This window comes from Panthera uncia (genome assembly GCF_023721935.1).
Source record: "Panthera uncia isolate 11264 chromosome C1 unlocalized genomic scaffold, Puncia_PCG_1.0 HiC_scaffold_4, whole genome shotgun sequence".
Taxonomy (NCBI): domain Eukaryota; kingdom Metazoa; phylum Chordata; class Mammalia; order Carnivora; family Felidae; genus Panthera; species Panthera uncia.
Window position 1 is genome coordinate 103,961,866 of NW_026057585.1, and position 20,061 is coordinate 103,981,926.

General features: G+C 54.8%; 1 protein-coding gene across 2 annotated transcripts in view; it reads left to right on the plus strand.

The window, feature by feature from the left end:
* The window catches only part of SLC35E2B (solute carrier family 35 member E2B), a 28,514-nt gene extending 8,783 nt beyond the window's left edge, over positions 1-19,731 (plus strand). Inside the window, exons 2-10 of one of the 2 annotated variants that reach the window (XR_007454950.1) lie at positions 4,446-4,883; positions 5,119-5,254; positions 5,702-5,829; positions 8,127-8,247; positions 10,078-10,131; positions 10,637-10,709; positions 13,318-13,463; positions 15,554-17,912; positions 19,323-19,731. Coding sequence is in view for 1 of the 2 variants with exons in the window: in XM_049618271.1 (XP_049474228.1) it covers positions 4,562-4,883; positions 5,119-5,254; positions 5,702-5,829; positions 8,127-8,247; positions 10,078-10,131; positions 10,637-10,709; positions 13,318-13,463; positions 15,554-15,791 (1,218 nt within the window). In the remaining variant the exon portion in view is untranslated. Of the gene's footprint in view, positions 1-4,445; positions 4,884-5,118; positions 5,255-5,701; positions 5,830-8,126; positions 8,248-10,077; positions 10,132-10,636; positions 10,710-13,317; positions 13,464-15,553 lie in introns of both variants that reach the window. The other variant, XM_049618271.1, reaches the window with a different exon arrangement.
* Positions 19,732-20,061: the final 330 nt, after the last annotated feature.

Here is a 20,061-nt window from a genome sequence, read left to right on the forward strand (position 1 = left end):
AGAAGATTCCTCTGGTGGTTTGCCTGGCCACTCTGTGGTCCTCGGCCCCTGCTTCCCCCGCCTATTTCAGCCCCCACCCCAGGCCCCCGGAGGAGTTGAGTTCTTCACTCTCCTGACCAAGCCCCTTGGCACCCTTGCCTTCTTCTGTCCCCCACCTCCGCGAGTTTCCGCCCCACCAAACGGAAGCAAGCAAGGCCGGGAATCCCTGTGTGATTAGCGAGTGTTGATGTGAAGGACAGAGGCAGAGCCAGCATCTGTTCTGCCCTGGACGGCCCCAGACCTGGTGTTCATATTTGGACTTGGTGTGGGAGCCTTGCACACTTGGAGGGCCCCTGCCCCTCTATCCCCCCGGCCGGACGTGAGGTCAGGGGTCTGCCCGTCCCTGTGCCCAGTTGTCACGTTGGTTTGTCACCGGACTGGGTGGACTGTCTTTGGAGATGTTGATGGTCCTAAAAAGACCATGCACTGGAAGGTGAGTGTTTTGTGGTGGCCTGGGCCTCTGCCCCTGGCTGCCCGTGCCTTGTTCTGGACATGGGGGATGGGATCACTGGTGTGTTGGCCGCTGGTCTGCGGGACGGGGCCTGAGTTCCCTGCTCACCACTCTTTTACACTCTTTTACACTCTTTGTTTGTAAGAATATGTAAGAATGTGGGTGGTCTTGGGGGGGACAGCCTTGTGGGTAAGCGTGTCATAGATTGCCTTCCACCGCTGGGTTTTGTCGTTTCGGGGCTCCGGCAGCTGGAAGGTTTCCCCGTTGGCTGTGGTGGCGGAGGCCCGCACCCCACTGCTGTGCGCCTCGGCCCCGCTGTGTGCTCTCACTTGTTTCTGCTTCAGGAGACATTTAGGTTGTGTTTTGCTTTTGTTCTGCTAGGAACAGAACTGCGGCATTAACCCCGCCCTCAGGCGATGTGTTTGAGGTGCCTGAAGGGCTCACAGCACCCCCCTTCCCCCCAGGACCACCACCTCTGCTCCTGCAGCCGACCCCAGCCACGGCCTCGTGGGTTGTCCCTTCTTTCGTTGCTTCCTGTCACTCGCAAAGACTCTAGAAAGGACACATCCACACCGGTTAGGTCTGCAACCTGTTTGCGTCTGTGCTGTGGGTGTTTTCAGCCTGGGACAGTCAGTGACAACTGTGGGTGCCTGGGTGGGAGCGCGGTGGCTCTCTGTTTGGCCGCGGTTGAGAATCAGCCAAGGAGCTAGAAACCGTTCTGGTGCTTGGGCCGCACCCATGAATCCCTGTGCTCACTGGTGTGCGCAGAGCTGGGCCCCCTGAGGCCAGCTTGTTTGAGCTCTGGGCGTGTGCGTGTGCCGCCAGCATTGAGGGCCTCCCCTGGCCTGCCGGAAGGGTGCTTCCCCGTGCGACCCTACGGGAGCGGAGCGGCAGGACACAGGAGCAGCAAGGGCGAGTGAAGTGGCCAGGTGCAGGTTGGTGCTGTGTCTTTGGACGCCATAGGCACCCATGACCAAGGTGTCGCTCCCGGGCGCAGGTCCAACAGAAACACACGGAAAGGCGCGCGCAGAATGTTCACGGGGGCACAGTGTGAATGTTTGTTAGCAGAGGGTTGTGTCCAGGCGTGATTCAGGCATGAGGATTGGAGCCGTGTCCTCCTTCATTTAAAATCTACTTTCTTGTTAAAGGTCTATATACGAAGAGAATATGTGTGTCATTCAAATGGTTGTTTCTGGTTTCTTAGGTCTCTGACGATGACTGGGGGCAGGGATGGCCCCGGCTTCTCAGTGGGAGCGAGACTGGACTTTATTAAGGAGGAGAGTGAGGGTGGCACCACAGCTCCTCCTAGGATGTTGGGAGATCCTCAGAGGGAAGCCCGGGCGGGGGTGGGGGTGGGGGATGGATGCTGTGAGGGGTCCTCTCCCCGCCAGCCTGTTCTTCGCTGGGACTGTGGGTCCCGTGGGTGCCTCTGGATCGGTAGCCCCTTGCCCTGCAAACTGGGTCGACCTTGGAATCTCAGCAGCGGCTTCAGGGCCCCTGTGCCAAATGCTGCCCCCAGATCACAGAGGCGGCGAGGGGCAGGGAGACAGGGCGGGCAGCCAGGCCCCGGGCAGAAGGGTTCCTCACTCCCTCTGTAAGGAGCCAGGGTCTGGGGCCTGGAGGCCTTTGGGGTTGCGGTGCTCCCTCTGCTCTCAGAGACCCTGTGCCACAGCAGTGGGCTTGTCCCTGCCTTTCACCTGCACCTGCAGCCAGACCCTGGTTCCAGGCGGGTGGGGGTAGAGCACGGACTCCCCACGTCGCCTCTGGCCCGGCCAGTCTAGCTGCACGGAACCCACGGACACGTCGTCACCCTGAACAAAACAGTGGGACCGGGCTGGGGAAGAGCAAGCAGAACACGAGTGTTGCAGTCAGCGTCCAGAGCCCTTGAGCTCGTCCTCGGGTGGGGGCGGTGGGGGCCCACGGAAGGGCCGGCACCCCTCGTCATGACCTACGCTGCACTCTGGGGAGGCTGTCCTGGTGCAGCGGGGGTTGGGGTGCGTGCGGGCAGACTGGCCAAGACGAGGGCGCTCGCTGGGGCTCGTGGCTCCTGGCTCGTGGACAGGGGGAGGGACGCCAGGGGCTGAGGCAGGGCAGGGGGAGGACGGCCGCGTCTCTGGTGCTGCCTCTGCCTGGGGGCAGGACAGGAACCAGCTTTGGGCTGTGGGGAAGTCAGAATCTGAAGTGCTAGGAGCCTTTGGGCCCTTGCCCGCAGAGGCGCAGGGCCGGTGGGGCAGGTGGGACAGTGGGCAGCCTGAGCCCCGAGCGATGTCCTGCTGGAGGGGCCGGGGCCGGAGAGGGGGGGTGCCGCCCCCGCTGACGGTGTGGCCACCTCAGCGCCCGGCCGCCCCCTGCTCCACACGCCTGGATGTTAGGGATGAAATACGACGGACATCCTTTTAGATGTGTGACTGAGTTCCCCCAAACAGAGGAAACCCCAGGCGTCAGAAACTGAGGGAACAGGAAATCCGAGTGGCCAGCCCATCGGAGGCCGCCTGGGGTCCCGGGTTTGATGTCATTGGGGAAGGAGATGGGACCCTGGCCCTCCTGAGACGGGGCAGGCGGTTGTCACTGGGACTCTGCTTAAAGCAGGGGCTTGGAGAACTGGCCAGCCCGCCACGGGAGAAGCCGGGTGTGACTCAGCCTGTGATCCCTGGAGAGAGGCCGGGGGCTCACCTCAGGAGCCATGCCCACAGGTCTGAGACTGGCAGGTGTGGGTTTCGTATGCCGCAGGGTTCATCTAGAAAGTAGCGTAAAGGGGCGCCTGGGTGGCTCAGGGGTTAGGCACCTGACTTCGGCTCAGGTCATGATCTCACAGTTCATGAGTTCGAGTCCCATGTCGGACTCACTGCTGTCAGCACAGCACCTGTTTCACATCCCGTCTCCCCCTCTCGCTGCCCCTCCCCCCTCTCAAAAATAAACAGTAAAAAAAGATAGAAAGCATAAAATGGGTCCTGGGCCAGTGACACCCCTGGGGCACGTAGCAGCAGCAGACCCCAAGCCCTCAACTCTGGAAGTAACCCCCCGGCCCAGGGTGTGTGGGGTCCCTGCGTATCAGGATCTGACGGGAGGTGACCGTAAAGTGCAGTCCAGCCCCAAGGCCAGAGTCTGCTGGCACACACAAGACACCAGGGTGACCTCGCTAAGGTCCTGGGTGATGAGCTGTGAGAGGCCATAAAACAAAAGATACAGGAAGGGATCGAAAGCTTAAGGAAATAACAAGACACCAGGGGCGCCCCGCGGGCTCAGCCAGCGGAGCGTGCAATGCTTGGTTTCAGGTTGTGAGTTTGAGCTCCACGTTGGGCATGGAGTTTACTTAAAAATAAAAATTGTTTTAAGTTGGGACACCTGGGTGGCTCAGTCGGTTAAGCGTCCGACTTTGACTCAGGTCATGATCTTGCGGTTTGTGGGTTCGAGCCCCACGTCAGGCTCTGTGCTGACAGCTCGGAACCTGGAGCTGCTCTGGATTCTGTGTCTCCCTCTCTCTCTGCCCCTCCCCTGCTCATGCTCTGTCTCTCTCTGTCTCTCGATAATAAATAAACGTTAAAAAAATTTTTTTAAAGCTGGATAAAATATTAAAAGCCAGGTGAGGTGTGGGAGAGCGGCAGTGTGCATTACAGCAGCGGGGACCACAGAACGGGCGGGAAGGGGCAGAGCCCTCGGGATGGCTTCGGGGACCTGGTGGCAAAGGCCGGGGCGGGGTCGTCCAGGTCTCCGTGCACGCGGTGGGTGCCTGGGGAAGGCCAGGTGCGGAGGCTTTGGTTTTCAGCACCTTGGGGAGGAGGCTTGGGAGCTGTCGGGGCTCCCGTCCTTCCGTGGCAGTTAGACTAGCAAGCAGATGTGAAAACAAGACCGAAGTTCCATATTTGCATTTTCAGAGTTACTTCAGATCGGTGCCTGAAACTTTTAAGGACATTCAAATGTTCACCATCAGGAACGCGTTGTCTTTCCTTAACAGCTTGAGCCTGCGTCCCCTGGCGAGGGGCGAGTGACGGCCACCGCTCCCCGGGTGGTGCAGGCCTTCACCCGGGAGCCAGCCCGACCCATGCTGCCCACGGTCCGGAGGAGACAAGCATGTCAGCCTCAGCGAAACCCTCGGCGCCGGCAGAGCTGGCCCCTGGCCCCGAGGACCGGCCCAAGGGGAAGCCGCTCCTCGGCTGGGGCTCTCTCTTCGGCCCCCGCAGCGAGAAGATGGTTTTCAGCAGGAGCGAGGGCGCCCCCGAGGAGAACGTGCTCACCATCACCATCACGGAGACCACGGTCATCGAGTCGGACCTGGGCGTGTGGAGCTCCCGGGCTCTGCTCTACCTGACGCTGTGGTTCTTCTTCAGCTTCTGCACCCTCTTTCTCAACAAGTACATCCTGTCCCTGCTGGAAGGGGAGCCCAGCATGCTGGGTAAGGCGGGTCCCCCGCCTCCGGGGCTGAGGGCCAGGCCCGCGTGCTCACAGGTCGGTGCTGTCTCCACGCGGGAAGCACACGGAGGAGCCCACAGCCCCTGGGAAGGAGGGCGCCGAGGGTTCAGGATGGGAGCTGTGTCTGCGCCGCAGAACGGCTTGTCCTGTCTGCCTGCACACCAGCAAGGGAAGTAGTTCTCCCTTTTGAACTTGGCCTTCTTCTCTGCCTCCTTCAGGTGCTGTGCAAATGTTGTCAACTACGTTTATTGGATGCATTAAAATATTTGTTCCTTGCTGTTTATATCAACACAAAACCCGGCTTTCTTATCCCCCCAATTTCATCATGATCATGCTGTTTGTGGGTCTAATGAGGTAAGGAATCTGACATTTTGGTTGAGAGTTGAAGTTTTTTATGTGCATAAACTGTCTTTGCCGTCACTAAGTGGGAGACCAGCTGGTGATCACGTGTGTTTCATTGCACGTTTTATATAATCATCAGGGCCGTCTAGATATTAGGACGACAAATGTATTGGTTCTGTGGATCTGGGTGCAATCAGATTCTTTCTGGAACAGCCATGAGTGTAATTTAATAATGGTTTGAGAGACACGCCCCTCCTCTCCCTGGGCCTGCTGCACCTTGCAGGTGGGACCTACTTCCCACAGGGCCCTTCACCTTCACCTTCATGGGAGGCGAGGAGGGCGGGGAGCAGGGGAGGAGGGCGGGGAGCGGGGGAGGAGAACAGCCAGCTCCTCAGAAGGTCTGTTGTGCAGCTACAAATGGACTCCTCAGTCCTAATGACACTTTGGGCTTATTTGCAGGTTTGCGACGGTGGTTTTGGGTCTGGTCAGCCTGAAAAACGTGGCGGTTTCGTTTGCTGAAACAGTGAAGAGCTCTGCTCCCATTTTCACCGTGATTATGTCCCGGATGATCCTCGGGGAGCACACAGGTAAGCCCGCCTGGGTGGGGGCTGGGGCGCTACGCCAGGGTGAACGGTTCCACAGCCCCCCTGGAACGTTCTCCTAGCCCGGTCGTGAGTGCCTCACGCGTTCACTTCAGCAGGTGTTTGTTCACCTTGGCTGACGCACAGAGGCCTCTGGTTGGTGGGGACATGGGAGCTGGGGAAAGAAGTAATGGTCACTTGTCCCAGGAAGACCACCTTCCGTGTCATGCGAGGTGGCCCCTGGTGACACCCTTGCCCAGGTCAGCCACCTCCTGTGTCCTTCCCCGGCTCCTCCGACAGCCTCCCGTTCATCGCTGCTTCTCAGCCTCACTTCTCCATCCTCCATAAGGCCCATCAAATCGGATTTATCCACAAATCCCAACCCTCAATGACCGGCAGACTGTTTCTGACTACACATCACACGCACGTGTCCCCGTTTCTCCTGCCAGCCCTTTGAAACGCAGCCTGTCCAGTATCGTTCCGTGAAAATAACCAGAGTGCAGAATAGTGCGCATCTAGGAGCAGTACTGACACGCGTTTAGATGCAGATGCACATCTGCTTCAATTAAGAAAAGGAAAAGATTAGGGGCGCCTGGCGGGCTCAGTCGGTTAAGCGTCCAAAGTCGACTCACGTCATGATCTCACAGTCAGTGAGTTCAAGCCCCTCGTCGGGCTGTGTGCTGACAGCTCAGAGCCTGGAGCCTGCTTGGGATTCTGTGTCTCCCTCTCTCTCTGCCCCTCCCCTGCTTGTGTTCTCTCTCTGTCTCTCTCTCTCTCACTCTCTCTCAAAAATAAATAAACTTAAAAAAAAAAATCTTTAAAAAAAAAAGAAAGAAAAGGACAAGATCCCACAAAAAGGCCGATGGGGGAGGAAGGACAGGGCTGAGCGCCCTCCCAGATGTGCCTCTGGAGCCCCACAGGCGTTTTAGGTGATGTGAGACAATCTGATCGGAGGGTAAACAGCAGCTCCTAGAAGTCATAAGCAACATGAAACAAACGAACTGGGTTTCATATCAAGCCGGTGGCTCAGCCACACTAAAAACTTTATTCCGGCAACTTTAAAATGCCATGATTTGGCCTCTAGCTGTGGTGGCTAAGCCTGTAGCGAGTCAGCTAGTTCCCTTAGCGAGGTCAACGGCAACATCTTGGTGATAGTTAGCAAAAAGAATCAGTTGGGGAGAATGACCGAAGGACCAGGATTTCAGAGCCGAGGGTCACCTGCAGATGGGACCCCGATGTGTGGCGCCCTCCCCACAGAGGCATTTGCTGGTTCTCGAGCACTGGCTGGCACTCCAGGTAGACCAGCCTCGTGGGGCTGCAGGGCCGAGGGCAGGCGGGGCCTGCCAGGAGAGGGGGATCTCCGGCAAAGCCCTGGGCTCTTACCCTGGACCCCGAGCACGCCGATGCCCATGGACGCCTCCCAGCAGCGAAAGCAAGTCCTTCTAAGGGTGAAACGGCACTCACGGCCACTGGCCCTCTAGGATCCACACAGACCGTCTGTCACACAACACACATTGCCAGGCCGGCCAGAGGACAAGACCACGTGCAGAGCCGAGAGGGCGCTGGCAGCTCCCTAGGGACCTGAGTCCGGACAGCATTGTCCTGTGCCGGGAGGTGGCCTTGGTCTCCAAAGGTCAGCGTGGACCTCTTAACACGGAAGACTTTTTCCCTCGTCTATTTTGAATTTCAGAGTAAACTAAATAGTATCTGAAATCAAAGTACCAGGAGGCCCTCCACCCTTCCCAAAGTGGCTGTGCCTTTCCATCATGCTCCACGGGCTTTTTTACCATTGGGTCAAGTTTCCTGGATTTCAGAATGCAGCAGAGGAGTAACCTCCACTTCGAGTGTAGAACGCAGACCATGTAGGGGCCTCCCTGCAGCAGGGCCCCCCGCCCCCAGTTCCCCTTTTTGACAGACTGCTCCAAAGACCATTCATCCACCCTCGTCATCCTCGGTGCTGGCCAGGGAGGGGCTTTGGGGCCCAGGGCCCCAGCCTCATGCGTCCTGCCCGCCCCCTTCCCCACCCCCACACCACCCCCCCTCCGCCCCCCGGCCCCAGGCCCAGCAGTCGTGCCTCGAGGAAGGGCTCGTACGGTGCCTGGCTTGGGAGAGGGTGATGGCTTGGGGCAGGCGTGCACTTTGATCCTCTGTGTTTCTCCAGTGAAAGATTCAGTAGCTACATGTTTTCGAATTAAAGTGAAAGAGGCTTTCACGAGGGACATAAAAATGGCCTCGGCACCCAGAAGCGATGTTGCAGCGGGCAGGCTGGCGGCCGCAGCCCTTGTGTGTTTTGCCCTTTCCAGGGCTGCTGGTCAACCTCTCGCTCATCCCCGTCATGGGAGGCCTGGCACTGTGCACGGCAACGGAGATAAGCTTCAACGTCTTGGGGTTTTCGGCCGCGCTGTCCACCAACATCATGGACTGGTGAGTCGGGAAGAGCATGGGGACACGTGGTGTGATGGGGATGATGGATGTTGAAATCCAGATTGACTGAGAATTATGTCCCGTAATTCAAAGCCGGGCCCAACTGATGCCGCCTTTTCCTAAATACCAAAGTACCTCGTATCCCAGTAAGGTAACCTTTTCTTAAAAAAACAGCCAGAATTTGACAACACATGGTCTTGGTATTAAGAACACGCATCTGAGGGACACGGTTAGCTAACGGAGGCCAAATGCACAAAGCTAGCGGGCCCGGGGACCGTTACAAGAGTAACGCCCCTTGTGAGTAACGTTACAAGGGTAACGCCCCTTGTGAGTAAACACGTAGGTGTTCAGCTAAGCCAAGTGGAAGAGGCCGTCCTACAGCGGGAACAAAGGGGCAGTTTCTGGCCTGGTGGCTGTCTGTGCCCCGAGGGCCGTGAGAGGCCGTGCCCACAGGGGAAGCCCGTGTCGGGTGCCCGAGGAAGAGCACCACATGGGAGGTTCCTTGTCCTGAAGCAGGAAGGGGCCGGCTGTTGTGTTCTGGATTGCTCCTTGGATAGCGTACAGCTGCCACGCTGCATCCAGGCTGTGCTGTCCGAGTCCATACTTAGGCACCGGCTAGGCCTGCTCTTTGAGGATTGCCAGTTGCTTCTAGGGTCTGTCCTGTCTCTGGGAAAGAGAGGAAGCGACCACACGGACGTCCAGGAGTTTATCATTGCTTTACTGTTAAAGTCGGACAGCCTCACCCTGAGGTTTTCCATTCCGCCGCCAAGTAAACATTTAAAAGTCACCTTTAATTTCATTTCTGACACACAGATGTATTTCCTTCTGGCTTTTTCTGCCTGCATTTATAGTTCCTAGAAATCGAATAAAGGCTCATCATGCATCCTGTCCGTATTTCTCCTCCAGTGGAAAGGCCCAGTAGCTGCTTGTTTTTGCATTAAAGTAGGAGCGGCTTTCATGAGGGGTATGCTCTGCTCCCTCTGCGTGGCCCTGTGGGCATCGTGTGCTGCCACCAGGGGCTCTCAGAAGCCTGGACCCTGCGACCGCCTCCTCGTATGGCGTACAGATGCCTGCGAGTTAACGAGTCTGTTTAGATGCGCATGGAGCGTCTCTTCACACGAGGCTCCATTTAGGTTTTTGACCATCACGAAGGCTAAATTCCCATCAGGGAGACGAGCCCATGACGTGGATCAGGGCTCTCGATCCTCACTGCCAGCGTTGCCCAAAACGATTGTTTTGGAGCAAGAGCTTCGCCTTCTGGAGCCCAGAGAGCAGTCACCAGTGGGCGTGCCAAGCCCTTTGGTTTCTGGGGAAGCTGGGCACACTTTCATCTTCTCATTGGCCACGTGTGGGTTTTCCCTGTGGTTTGTCCCATTCTGGAGTTTTGTCCATATTTTTTCCACCGGAGTCTTCATGTGCTCAGACTGTTTTGTTCACTCGCTCTCACACGTGGAGTCCCCAGGTGCCCGGCCCATGGCAGTTACTGATTTATGGGAACTCTTGGTTCAAGGTGGGGTTTTGTGCAGCACTGAGAGCAGGGACTTTGGGATCCTTTGACACCTGAGAGCTAGGTAACGTCAGGTACATTGCTCAACCTGAGTGCCTCAGTTTACCTTTCTGTAAAGGGGCCACGCCTGGTGACCCCCTCACAGTGAAGTGACATCCAGGAGCCCCCCAAGCATGGGCCCGGCTCACAGCGGACATGCAGGGGCCATCGCCGAGGGGCCGCCGTCGTTGTCCCTGCTTAGGAAGGACGCAAACACTTGGTCCAGTCGAGGTCTGCGCTAACTTCTCGTATCGCCGGGTAACCTCTTCTTTTCTTTATTCTAGTTTGCAAAATGTTTTTTCAAAAAAGCTCCTCAGCGGGGACAAATACAGGTTCTCGTAAGTATCGTTAGCCCGTGAAACTCCCCATTTCATAGGCCCGAGAGGACTCCCTGCCCTTTTGAAGTTTCAGAATCCCCCGTAGACCTGACACCTTTCCCCCTTCGGCTTAAGTGGCTTTTAAAAGTACTCTGTGGACGGGGCGCCTGGCTGGCTCAGTCAGAAGAGCCTGTGATTCTTGAGATCTCGGGGTCGTGGGTTTGAGACCCACGCTGGGTGGAGAGATTACTAAAGAAATAAATAAACTTAAAAAAACAAGTAAGTAAAAGTGCTTTGTGGAAACTTGGAAGAAAAACCCCACCTGTTTTCAGCTGCCCTGCCAAGGCACCCCAACGGCCGGCTCGTTCGCGGCTGCCCTGCAGGGTGCGCCAGGCGCGCGGCCGGCAGGCACACGGGCCCTCCCTGGCGCCCGGGTTCTCTAGAGCATTCTCGCTGTGAACTGTCTGGTTGAAAGCCGGCCTCCGCCGTGCGGAGAGAGCGTCAGGCGTGTGTGTTGCCCCCGCAGGGCCGCGGAGCTGCAGTTCTACACCAGCGCGGCGGCCGTGGCCATGCTGGTCCCCGCCTGGATCTTCTTCATGGTGAGTGTCAGGGCGCCGCTGGGCACCCAGGCTGCCGTTGCCACCAGCCATCCGGGGGTGGAGGGGTCTCACTTTCCGGTCCCGTGGGTAGCTCCTTGGCGTGGTGGCTTCGTGGCATCGTTCACGAAGGGTCAGCAGGGTGCACTTGAGGAGGAGGGAGACCGGTGGGAGCCGAACCTGGTGCCCCAGGAGGCCAAGCCATAGCTGAGGGAGTTTCCTGAAAATCTTTGTGTCAGGGTGTTTCGGCTTGCTCGTTTTGGTATTATTATTTCAAAGTCACGCGTGCCCGCCTAGAGCAATCAGCAGGGCAGGAGTACATGAACAAGAGAGGAGGTCTGTCCGGTGAGCCCTCCTGGACCCCCTCCTACAAAGCCCCTTTCCAGACGGGTCTGCGTAGCTAGGAACGTACTCAGGTACATGTATGTCATGTGATCCCACCAGTCTTATAAAAGCATATGTATCTGTTCGAGCAGACCTTTTTTTTTAAACACAAATGGAACTGGGCTATTCTGTCCTATTCTTGTGCTCCAGAGCCCAGCTATGCCCTGACCTGTCACTGCCCCCTCGACAGACACCTGACTGCTTGGTGCATTTCACACAGAACTGGAAGTTTCTTGTGTCTTTAGCAGATAAAGGTGCTTTTCTTGGGAGGCACCTGGGTCAGTCAGTTAAGCGTCCGACTCTTGATCTTGGCTCAGGTCATGATCCGAGTCATGAGTTCGAGCCCCAGGTTGGGCTCTGTGCTGACAGCTCGGGGCCTGCTTGGGATTCTGTCTCTCCTTCTCACTGCCCTTCCCTGCTTATTCTCTCTCTCTCTCTCTCTCTCTCTCTCTCTCTCTCTCTCTCTCAAATAAGTAAATAAACATTAAGAAATTTTAAAAACAAATAAATAAACTAAATTACCTTTTTTTAAAAAAGGTGGTTTTCTGGGATCCACTTTTGGAATTGGAATGATTGAAAGAATGTGCGTATCTAAAAATATGTGTACTGTGGTAAAATCTATGTAAACGTAAAATTTATGATTCTAACCGCTTTAAACTATATGTCAAGTATGTTCAGGCTGTCAGGCAAGCATCCTCACCATCCATTTGCAGACTTTAATTATCTCAGACTGAATCTCTGTCTCTGTTAAACACTAACTCCCCATTTCCCCCATAGGGGAAGTGAGACTCTACCTCTCCTCCTAGGGTGTCCGGCTGGACGATTCACGGGGACAAGCCCACAGCCCGAGTAACATAAGCTTTATGTGACACGGGAGCCTCATAAAGAAGCCAGGACGGGAGCGCTCACGCGCCAGGCTGAGCAGGGAGAGGTGACTGCGGGAAAGTAGGCTGTGTGTGGGGTGGAGGCAGGCGAGGGCGACCTTAACGAGGTCCGCCGGGCTCGGGTCCCTGGCGATGCGCGCGTTCCTTTCCCCCTGCTGCGTGGGCGTCCTCCACGTGGGGCCTTTGTCCCTGCTTCTCAGGGAGAGAAAGGGACGCCAGAGCCCTTCTTGCTCCTGTGTTTTGAGGGTCTTCAGCTCAAAATAACCCTGATGCCGAAGTGGCATATTTGTGAACTCCTTCACCCCTCCCCCAGCCCCTGGCACCTACCCTGTTCTTTCTGTCCCAATGGATCTGACGACTCTAGGTCCCTCGTGTAAGTGGAATCCTATGGGATTTGTCCTTTGGGGACGGGCTTATTTCACTGAGCATGATGACCTCGAGGTCCATCCACTCTGTAGCAGGTGCTGGCATTTCCTCCTTTTTAGGGCTGGGTGATATTCTGCTGTGTTTTGGGACCACGTTTTGTTCATCCACCCGTCTGTTAACGGACACCTGGGTTCCTCCCACATTCTGGCTCTTGTGGACAGTCCTGCTGTGAATGTGAACATGCACACACCAGTTCAAGACCCTGCCTTCGGTTCTTTGGGGCGTGTACCCAGAGGCGGGATTGCTGGTTCTCCTAGTAGTTCTCCGTTTAACTTTTTGAGGAGCAGTCAGACGGTTTTCCACAATGGCTGCACCATTTTATATACCCACCAGCCGTGCTCAGGGCTTCAGCTGCCCCACATCCTCGTCAGCACTTGTCATTTTTATTTATTTTTTCATTTTTTAAAATTCTGTTTATTTTTGAGCGAGAGACAGAGTGTGAGAGGGGGAAGGGCAGAGAGAGAGGGGGGACACAGAATCCGAAGCAGGCCCCAGACTCTTGAGCTGTCAGCACAGAGCCCAACGTGGGGCTCGAACTCAGGAATCGTGAGATCATGACCTGAGCGGAAATCGGACACTTAACCGACTGAGCCAGCCAGGCGCCCCTGATTTTTTGTTTTTGGTGGTAGACATCCTGATGGGTATGGGGTGGTCTCATCGTGCTGTTGATTTGTGTTTCCCTGATGATCGGTGATGTCCAGTGCTTTCTCCTGTGCTTATTGGCCACGTGTACACGCATGTTGAAAATGTTGGTCAGCACTGTTTGGTTGTCACCCTAGAAGGCTATTTTCAGAGCACTCCTCAGCATCGGTTCGTTTACCCAGATTACTGGGCACGTGTGACCCTGCGCTCTCCTGACGGTGATCAGTAGAAGGAAGACAGGCGCCCGCAGAGCATCATTTCTGTTCTGCGCATAGGACTTGCCGGTGACTGGGAGAAGTGGGAAGAGCTTCAGTTACAGTCAGGATGTCGTGTTGCTGCTGCTGATGGACGGCGTCCTGTTCCACCTGCAGAGTGTCACGGCCTATGCCCTCATGGGCAAAATCTCCCCCGTCACTTTCAGGTAAGCACGGTGACTTCCCAGGAGACCAGGTGTGTCCAGGTCACTTACAGAGGAGAAGAATTTAAATCCAGGTGTTTTTACGGAAGGTATTTATGATTGTAAAATGCTAGTGTGAGGACTGTGGCCACATGGCGTGATTCCCAGGCTGTTTTGTCTTGGTGCTACTTGAAACACAGCAAAGTTCATGAAATCCCCACCAGGAATCGACACGTTAGCACAGGAAGTGTTTGCAGTGGTTCAAGTATTTTTCTGTGGGGAACAGCATGTCCGTGGACTCGCCTGTGAAGCTGGAACGTTCGCTTCTGGGCTGTCCGGTGGGGGAGCCGTGTGCCTCAGTGGTTCACCTGAAGTGTGGTGAGTGCAACAAGAGACGGGATTCTTCATTTTATCTCATTTTAAGCGATTTAAAATTGTTTCAATGTTGATTCATATTTTGAGGGAGAGAGACAGTACACGAGTGGGGAGGGGCAGAGAGAGACAGAGATGGAATCCAAAGTAGGCTCCAGGCACCGAGCTGTCAGCACAGAACCCGACCTGGGGCTTGAACCCACGAACTGTGAGATCGTGACCTGAGCCGAAGTCGGATGCTTAACCGACTGAGCCCCCCCAGGTGCCCCTTAAACGAGTTAAATTTGAGGAGCCACACATGGCCGTTGGCTCCCATGTTGGAGGCACACCTCCAGAAACTGAGAGGTGAGCCAGAGGCCTCACCGCCTTCTCTTCATTTTTGTAACTGGAAAAGTTCAATGAAAGTGCCATTTCCAGACTGGACGTTTTCAATAACAAGCAGAAAAGCGTGAGCTAACGCCTCCGGCGGCCTAGAAGTCTATTCTTTGCCCACACCGTGTCGTGTAAGTTAGCGGGCCTTACTTTCTCTAATTTCTGAACTGGCCGAGAAGTGGCCTGATGGAACCACGCTGCGTGGAAGGCTTGTCGAGCCGTGCCAGCCGTGTTTCTGTCTCCCCACGGCCTCTCTGGCTGGCTCTCGCTCCTCCTGCCCACGTCGGTCTGGCCCAGGTCAGCACAGCAGCCGTGCCCCGCACTGGTCACATTCTGCAGCTCGGAGGTCCAAGGGCAGCACCGCCACACGCGGGCACAGGTGGCACCAGCACGGTGCCCTGGCCTGCGACCCGTGCAGCCCTCACGTTTCCTGGGTCTTGAATGGGGAGGGTCTGCAAGAATGTTGACAATGGCCGTGATTTTTAAGTTCTTCTGAAGCGCATGGTGGTCTGTCACGTGCCCTGGTTTCTGTTTGGAGCCGGGAATTATTTCCGGATAGTCCCGAAACCTTGTTTTTCAGTGATCCTTAGTGATGGTTCACAAAAGGCAAAAAGCAGAAAACCAATTCTTTAAAAAAATTTTGTTATGTTTATTCATTCTTGAAAGACAGAGAGAGACAGAGCACAAGCAGGGGTGGGGCGGAGAGAGAGGGGGACACAGTATCTGAAGCAGGCTCCAGGCTCTGAGCTGTCAGCACAGAGCCCGACGCGGGGCTCGAACTCACAAACGGTGAGATCATGACCTGAGCCGAAGCCGGGCACTCAACCGACTGAGCCACCCAGGCGCCCCTAATTCTTTTTTAAAGCAAATAGGTTTTTTTGTGTTTTATTCATATCATAAGAGCAATAGTTACTCATTATAGGAAATTTGGAAAAGGCAGGACAGTTCCAGAAATAAAGCAGAAGTCACCATCACCCCAAAACACCAGCACTATTAACTTTCCAGTGTGTTTTGTAACTTCATTTCTACGGGCTCCAAGCCTCGAACGCAGTGCTGTCCTTACCATAGGTGTGCACAAAGTGCTCTTGTTCTTTAGACGGCAAGCTGAACTATTTAGCAGTAAAATGTCATCACGTCTGTAATTTGCTTAAAAATAATTCACTCCAAGAAAAAGGATGAAGCAAATAGAGCGAAATGTTAATTAAGTCTAGAAGATGGGAATAATGGCTGTTTATTATAACATGTCCCTGCTTTTCTGTTTGACATTTTTGCTAATGACCAGAAAGCAGGAGGGAGCCAGCGAGGGAGCCCCGGGTCTGTGCCGGCTGGGCAGCGGGCCGAGCCCGGGCCGTAACCCCCTGTCGTTGCAGTGTCGCCAGCACCGTGAAGCACGCCTTATCCATCTGGCTCAGTATTATAGTGTTTGGCAACAGAGTCACCAGCCTGTCAGCCATCGGCACCGTCCTAGTGACGGCTGGCGTCCTGCTCTACAACAAAGCCAAGCAGCGCCAGCGAGAGGCCATGCAGAGCCTGGCTGTGGCCGCCAGCCCAACGCCAGAGGACGAAGCGGAGCCACTGACCCCCAAGGACCCCAGACCACACCACTGAGCTCTGGAAGCTGCGGCGGGTGGCCAGGGCCCCCAAGCCGCTGCCCACTGCTGCTGTCCCCCTCACCGATGCAGACACCCGGCCTCCTTGGGTCAGTGGGGTGCAGGAGGCCACGGGACGGGCCGCCTTCGCTGCTCCCATTTCAGGTTTTTAGTGAAAACCAACGGGAGCTTGAACGGGGATGCCAGATGTCCGCTTCCTGGGGTGGAGACCGGAGCCAGCTGCTGCTGAGCCACGGCCAGACAATGTGAAATCTGCCTCCTGCTGACCCTGTGCTGAGCACGCGCGAGGGGGCGGGACTTCCAGATGGCCTCTGCACCCCCATCACCAGCTTGCAGGTCTGGTTGCAGTTAGGCCACGCCCTCATTCTCTGTGTGTGACAGCTACTGGGGACCCCTGTGAAGTGACAGCTGGATCCGGGTGCCAGCGCGCGCTGCTCCCCGCTGCTCGGTGCCAGCACAGAGAGCTCGGCTCCCCCTGCTTGCCGTCAAAGGCCCGTGAAGGCACACTCTGCTCCTGGGCCATCTGGGGAGTCTGTCATGCTGAGAGAGGGCCAAGGCGCCCACGGCCTGGGCCGGAGGCCACAGCAGCTGAGTGCACGGGGCTAGTAGAGTGGGAAGGGATCAGACGGGCACAGAAATGAGGGTCCCTGCTCCTCTGGGCAGGATGTTGGGCCCTTGCCTTCCTGCCCCAGAGCTGCCAGCATCCAGCACCACTTAGGGAAAGGTGCCCCGCCCCTTTCAGGGTCTCCACCGCACTAGGCCCTCCACCTCCCGAGAGTCCCAACCCTCACCTGTGGCTGGCGCTTCAGTCAGGGACCCCCGATGTGGTGACGGCTGGTCACAGAGGTAGAGGACAGACATCTGTAGTGTTTAACTCAGGATGGGAACATACTGACCTTCCCTTTTGTTTTCTGGGCCTTTGTGTGTAACAGAGGCAGTTCGGAAGGGTTCCCTGCAGGTGCCCCTGCCATCACTCACCTGGTCGGGAGCCACGCCATATTTTGTCTCAAGCACAAGGGTGTTAAGGTTTTCTCTCCTGAATGAATGAGCAGGTGGAGTGCTGGGAAGATCTTTTGGAGTGTTTACGGCTTTTGTCACACTGCATTTAAAATGACTGCGAAGGTGTTAAAGAAGAAAACCCAGGCACGGGTGGCTTCTGGAAAGCATCCTGTATGGCAAGTAACCCGTACTGAACCCACAGCCTGGCTCAGCCTGGCTCAGCCTGGCTCTCCCCTCCCAGAGCGATGGACCCACCACGCTGGGTATCTGAGCCCTGTGTCGGGTTGAGGCTCCTGACCTCTTCACCCTATTCCTCATCCCACATCCTGGTGGGGTTTCTGATCGGGGCACGTCCGCTGCCAGCCAGGCTTTAATACCTCTCCGTGGCACCAGGTTCAAGCTCTGGGGTGTGGCATGTGCAGCCCGACACAGAGGATAAGGTTGGCCACACGGCTGAGGCCTGCCTGCTGCAGCTGAGTGAACCAGCTGACAGGAGCGCTTCAGGCACTGGTGGTTCCCTCATCTGATTTCCCCTCCCTGTCGTTCAGGTCCTTGGTTCCCATTACCTTTTCACTGGTTTTCCAGTTGACTGGTCACCTGGAAAATATATTCAAAAAGGCCCTCCTGGAGATCAAATCTCTTGGAAACAAAGAGCAATAATAAGTCTCATTAACTTCTGCCTACTTGAAAAAGTTTGCCATGATGATGGGTTAAACTGAGGCCTTTAAAACTGTAACCTTTTTATGAAGCTGACTTCCTACGTCCAGAGCACAGGCAGGGGTGTGCTCGCCCGCACGCTACGCTCACCTCCGCTGTGAAGACGTTTCTCCTGAGACTTTCCCCAGGTTTCTATCCCTTCCTCTCTCCTTCCTCTACAAAAAACACCGAAGAGTACTTGTTGGAGGCAGCTTGGGCAGCGGGATGTGCTGGGTCTGTGAGGCCCAGTGGGAAAGGACGGCTTCCAGAGGGCCCTGCCTCTGCCCTTAACAATGTGGCTGCTGTGGCCGGCTGTGGCCAGCTGCTGACAAGATGTGAGCAGAGGAGGAGACACGTCTACGGTCATCCTGTTGCAAGATTGTCACGTTGGCCTTCTCACAGACGTCCTCATCCGAGTAACCAGGTAGGCGGCACCTGCTTCTGAGCCTCGTTAGGGACCCGGGTCCGAGTCTCCTCTGGAACCAGCGCCCTGCACACCACATGTGCCCCGCCTCCTGTCACAAGTGGTTTTCTGCCGGTTTTGATTTTCCATATTCTTGGACCAGAAACAAAATGAAGATTTCTCCAAATTATTAGTAAATGAGGTAATTTCCAACAAAGCTGCTTTTGAAACATTTCCTAAGAACCCAAGCTGTGGCCAGCACTGCCCGTGCCTGGGGCTTACATTCCTTCTTTGTATGGTCTCCACCCTGAAGCCGTCCATGTCCTGCATGTCCGGGACAACCCTGCCAGGAGACAAAACATGGCCTGTCGTGGCCGTTTGTTTGATGAATGTACAGACATACGTTTTTTATTAACTTTGTGTAGTAGTGTTTATAGTATGTTTATAATACATTGCAAACATGCTTGTGTCATTGTCGTCACTTACACGGGTCATTTCCTATGTCCATGGTCATTGTCTGTGCCTTTGTAAAGAAACACTTCAAACAGGTGTCAGGTCGGGGTTGGGTCGATACCTTACCTACGTTGATACTTCTAAATATACATGTATCTGACTTTCAAGAAAACTTCCACTATGAGTGGCATAAAAACCTTGGGTTTTTTTTTTTTTTTTTTCGACAGTCACAGTTGCATGTCATCATTAAAATAATCTGCCCTGGAAAGCTGAGAATATTCTTGCACAATCCAAAAATGTGTCTTTAATTTGAGAAAAATAGGCATGGTGAATCCAAAGCGGTAAAATGCTGCACAAAGAGTATCGAACGAAGTTGTGCTCGTAGCCCATGCTGGAAATTCTTTTCCCAAAACCAGTGGGGTTTTTGCTTGTGAACGGTCACTTGGACAGACCAGTAGGTTTGACAGACGCATATCATGGCTTTTTACATCTGTCTGAGTGTCGTGCTTTCCTAAGGCCTGGAACATTTTCCGTTTCCCTGGGTTGGAAAAATTAATCAAGGATGCTACTGCAGATAGAATTCTTTTGCCTTTGACCGTCATACTAAGGGCTTTATTCTTTCATAAAATCCGTACATGCTCTGGCTGAGGCGTCTTCATTTCCTTAGTTTACAACTAAAACTGTCCCAGCCCCCCTGGTGAATCTGTTTCCCTGTGTCCTGGCTCATGAGCCAAGAGCAGAGGTGACGTTGTGCTGACCACCCTCCGGCTCAGGTGGAAAACCTTTGATTTTGCTGTCCTTGAAGAGTTTCTTCCAGTTTTCCTGAGGGTTCTGATTCTGAGTTTGATGGCCACTGGATCCATGCCCAGATTTCCAAACAGAGCTGGAAACTGTCCTAACTGGTAGAATCTTTCGGTGTCTTTTTTGTTTTGTTTTCATTTGAGTAAAACCTGCATTCACCTGATTGGCCATTTCTAGTCTTTGCAGATGTGTGAGTGGAGTCTGAACCTGCCCAGGGGGTGTTGTGGGACCCACGAGGAGGGCCACAGTCACGGTGACTTTCCCACACTGAAAAACTTGAAAATCCTATCAGTAATTGTCTACATCAGAACCAAGTGAGATCTGCTTCATACCAAACAAAACTGTGGACAACTGAAAGTGCATTGTACAAGATGTGTATCGTGTTCTTGTATTTCACCTAATTCAGTATTCGAGTGACTACATCAGTACTTTCTAGAAAGTGGTTCTATTAAATAATTTAGTGAGTCACTGTTAAATCTACTGTGGTAATAAACTGATGCCTCTTGGCTTTTTGTCTAAATTAAGCCACTTGGTAGCAACTACCTAGGACTCTGGTTCTCTCGAAATACAATAAATGTTAACAGTGCCTGCCGTTGCTGTCTTCACTGTAACCCTCCCGGGTTTGTGCTACTGAAATGGTCACGGGGCTGGGGGAGAGGGGGGGAGGGTCGTTCTTGTTGCCTTCATGCTGAAAACTCCCTTCGTGAAGAGAAGAATGGTTCTCCTGTCCCCAAGGGCTCAGGAAGCAAAATAAGTGTGGGTACAGAAAGAAAATACCGTCCTGGGGAGGAAAAGAAAGCTCAATTCCACTCGCCCTTTTTGTGCCCAAATTTGTCCCATTCCGCATTTCCCACTTCAAACCCGGCTAACGAGGACGCATGTCGGTCTCCCGCTCTCTTCCCTGGGCTGCGGCTCG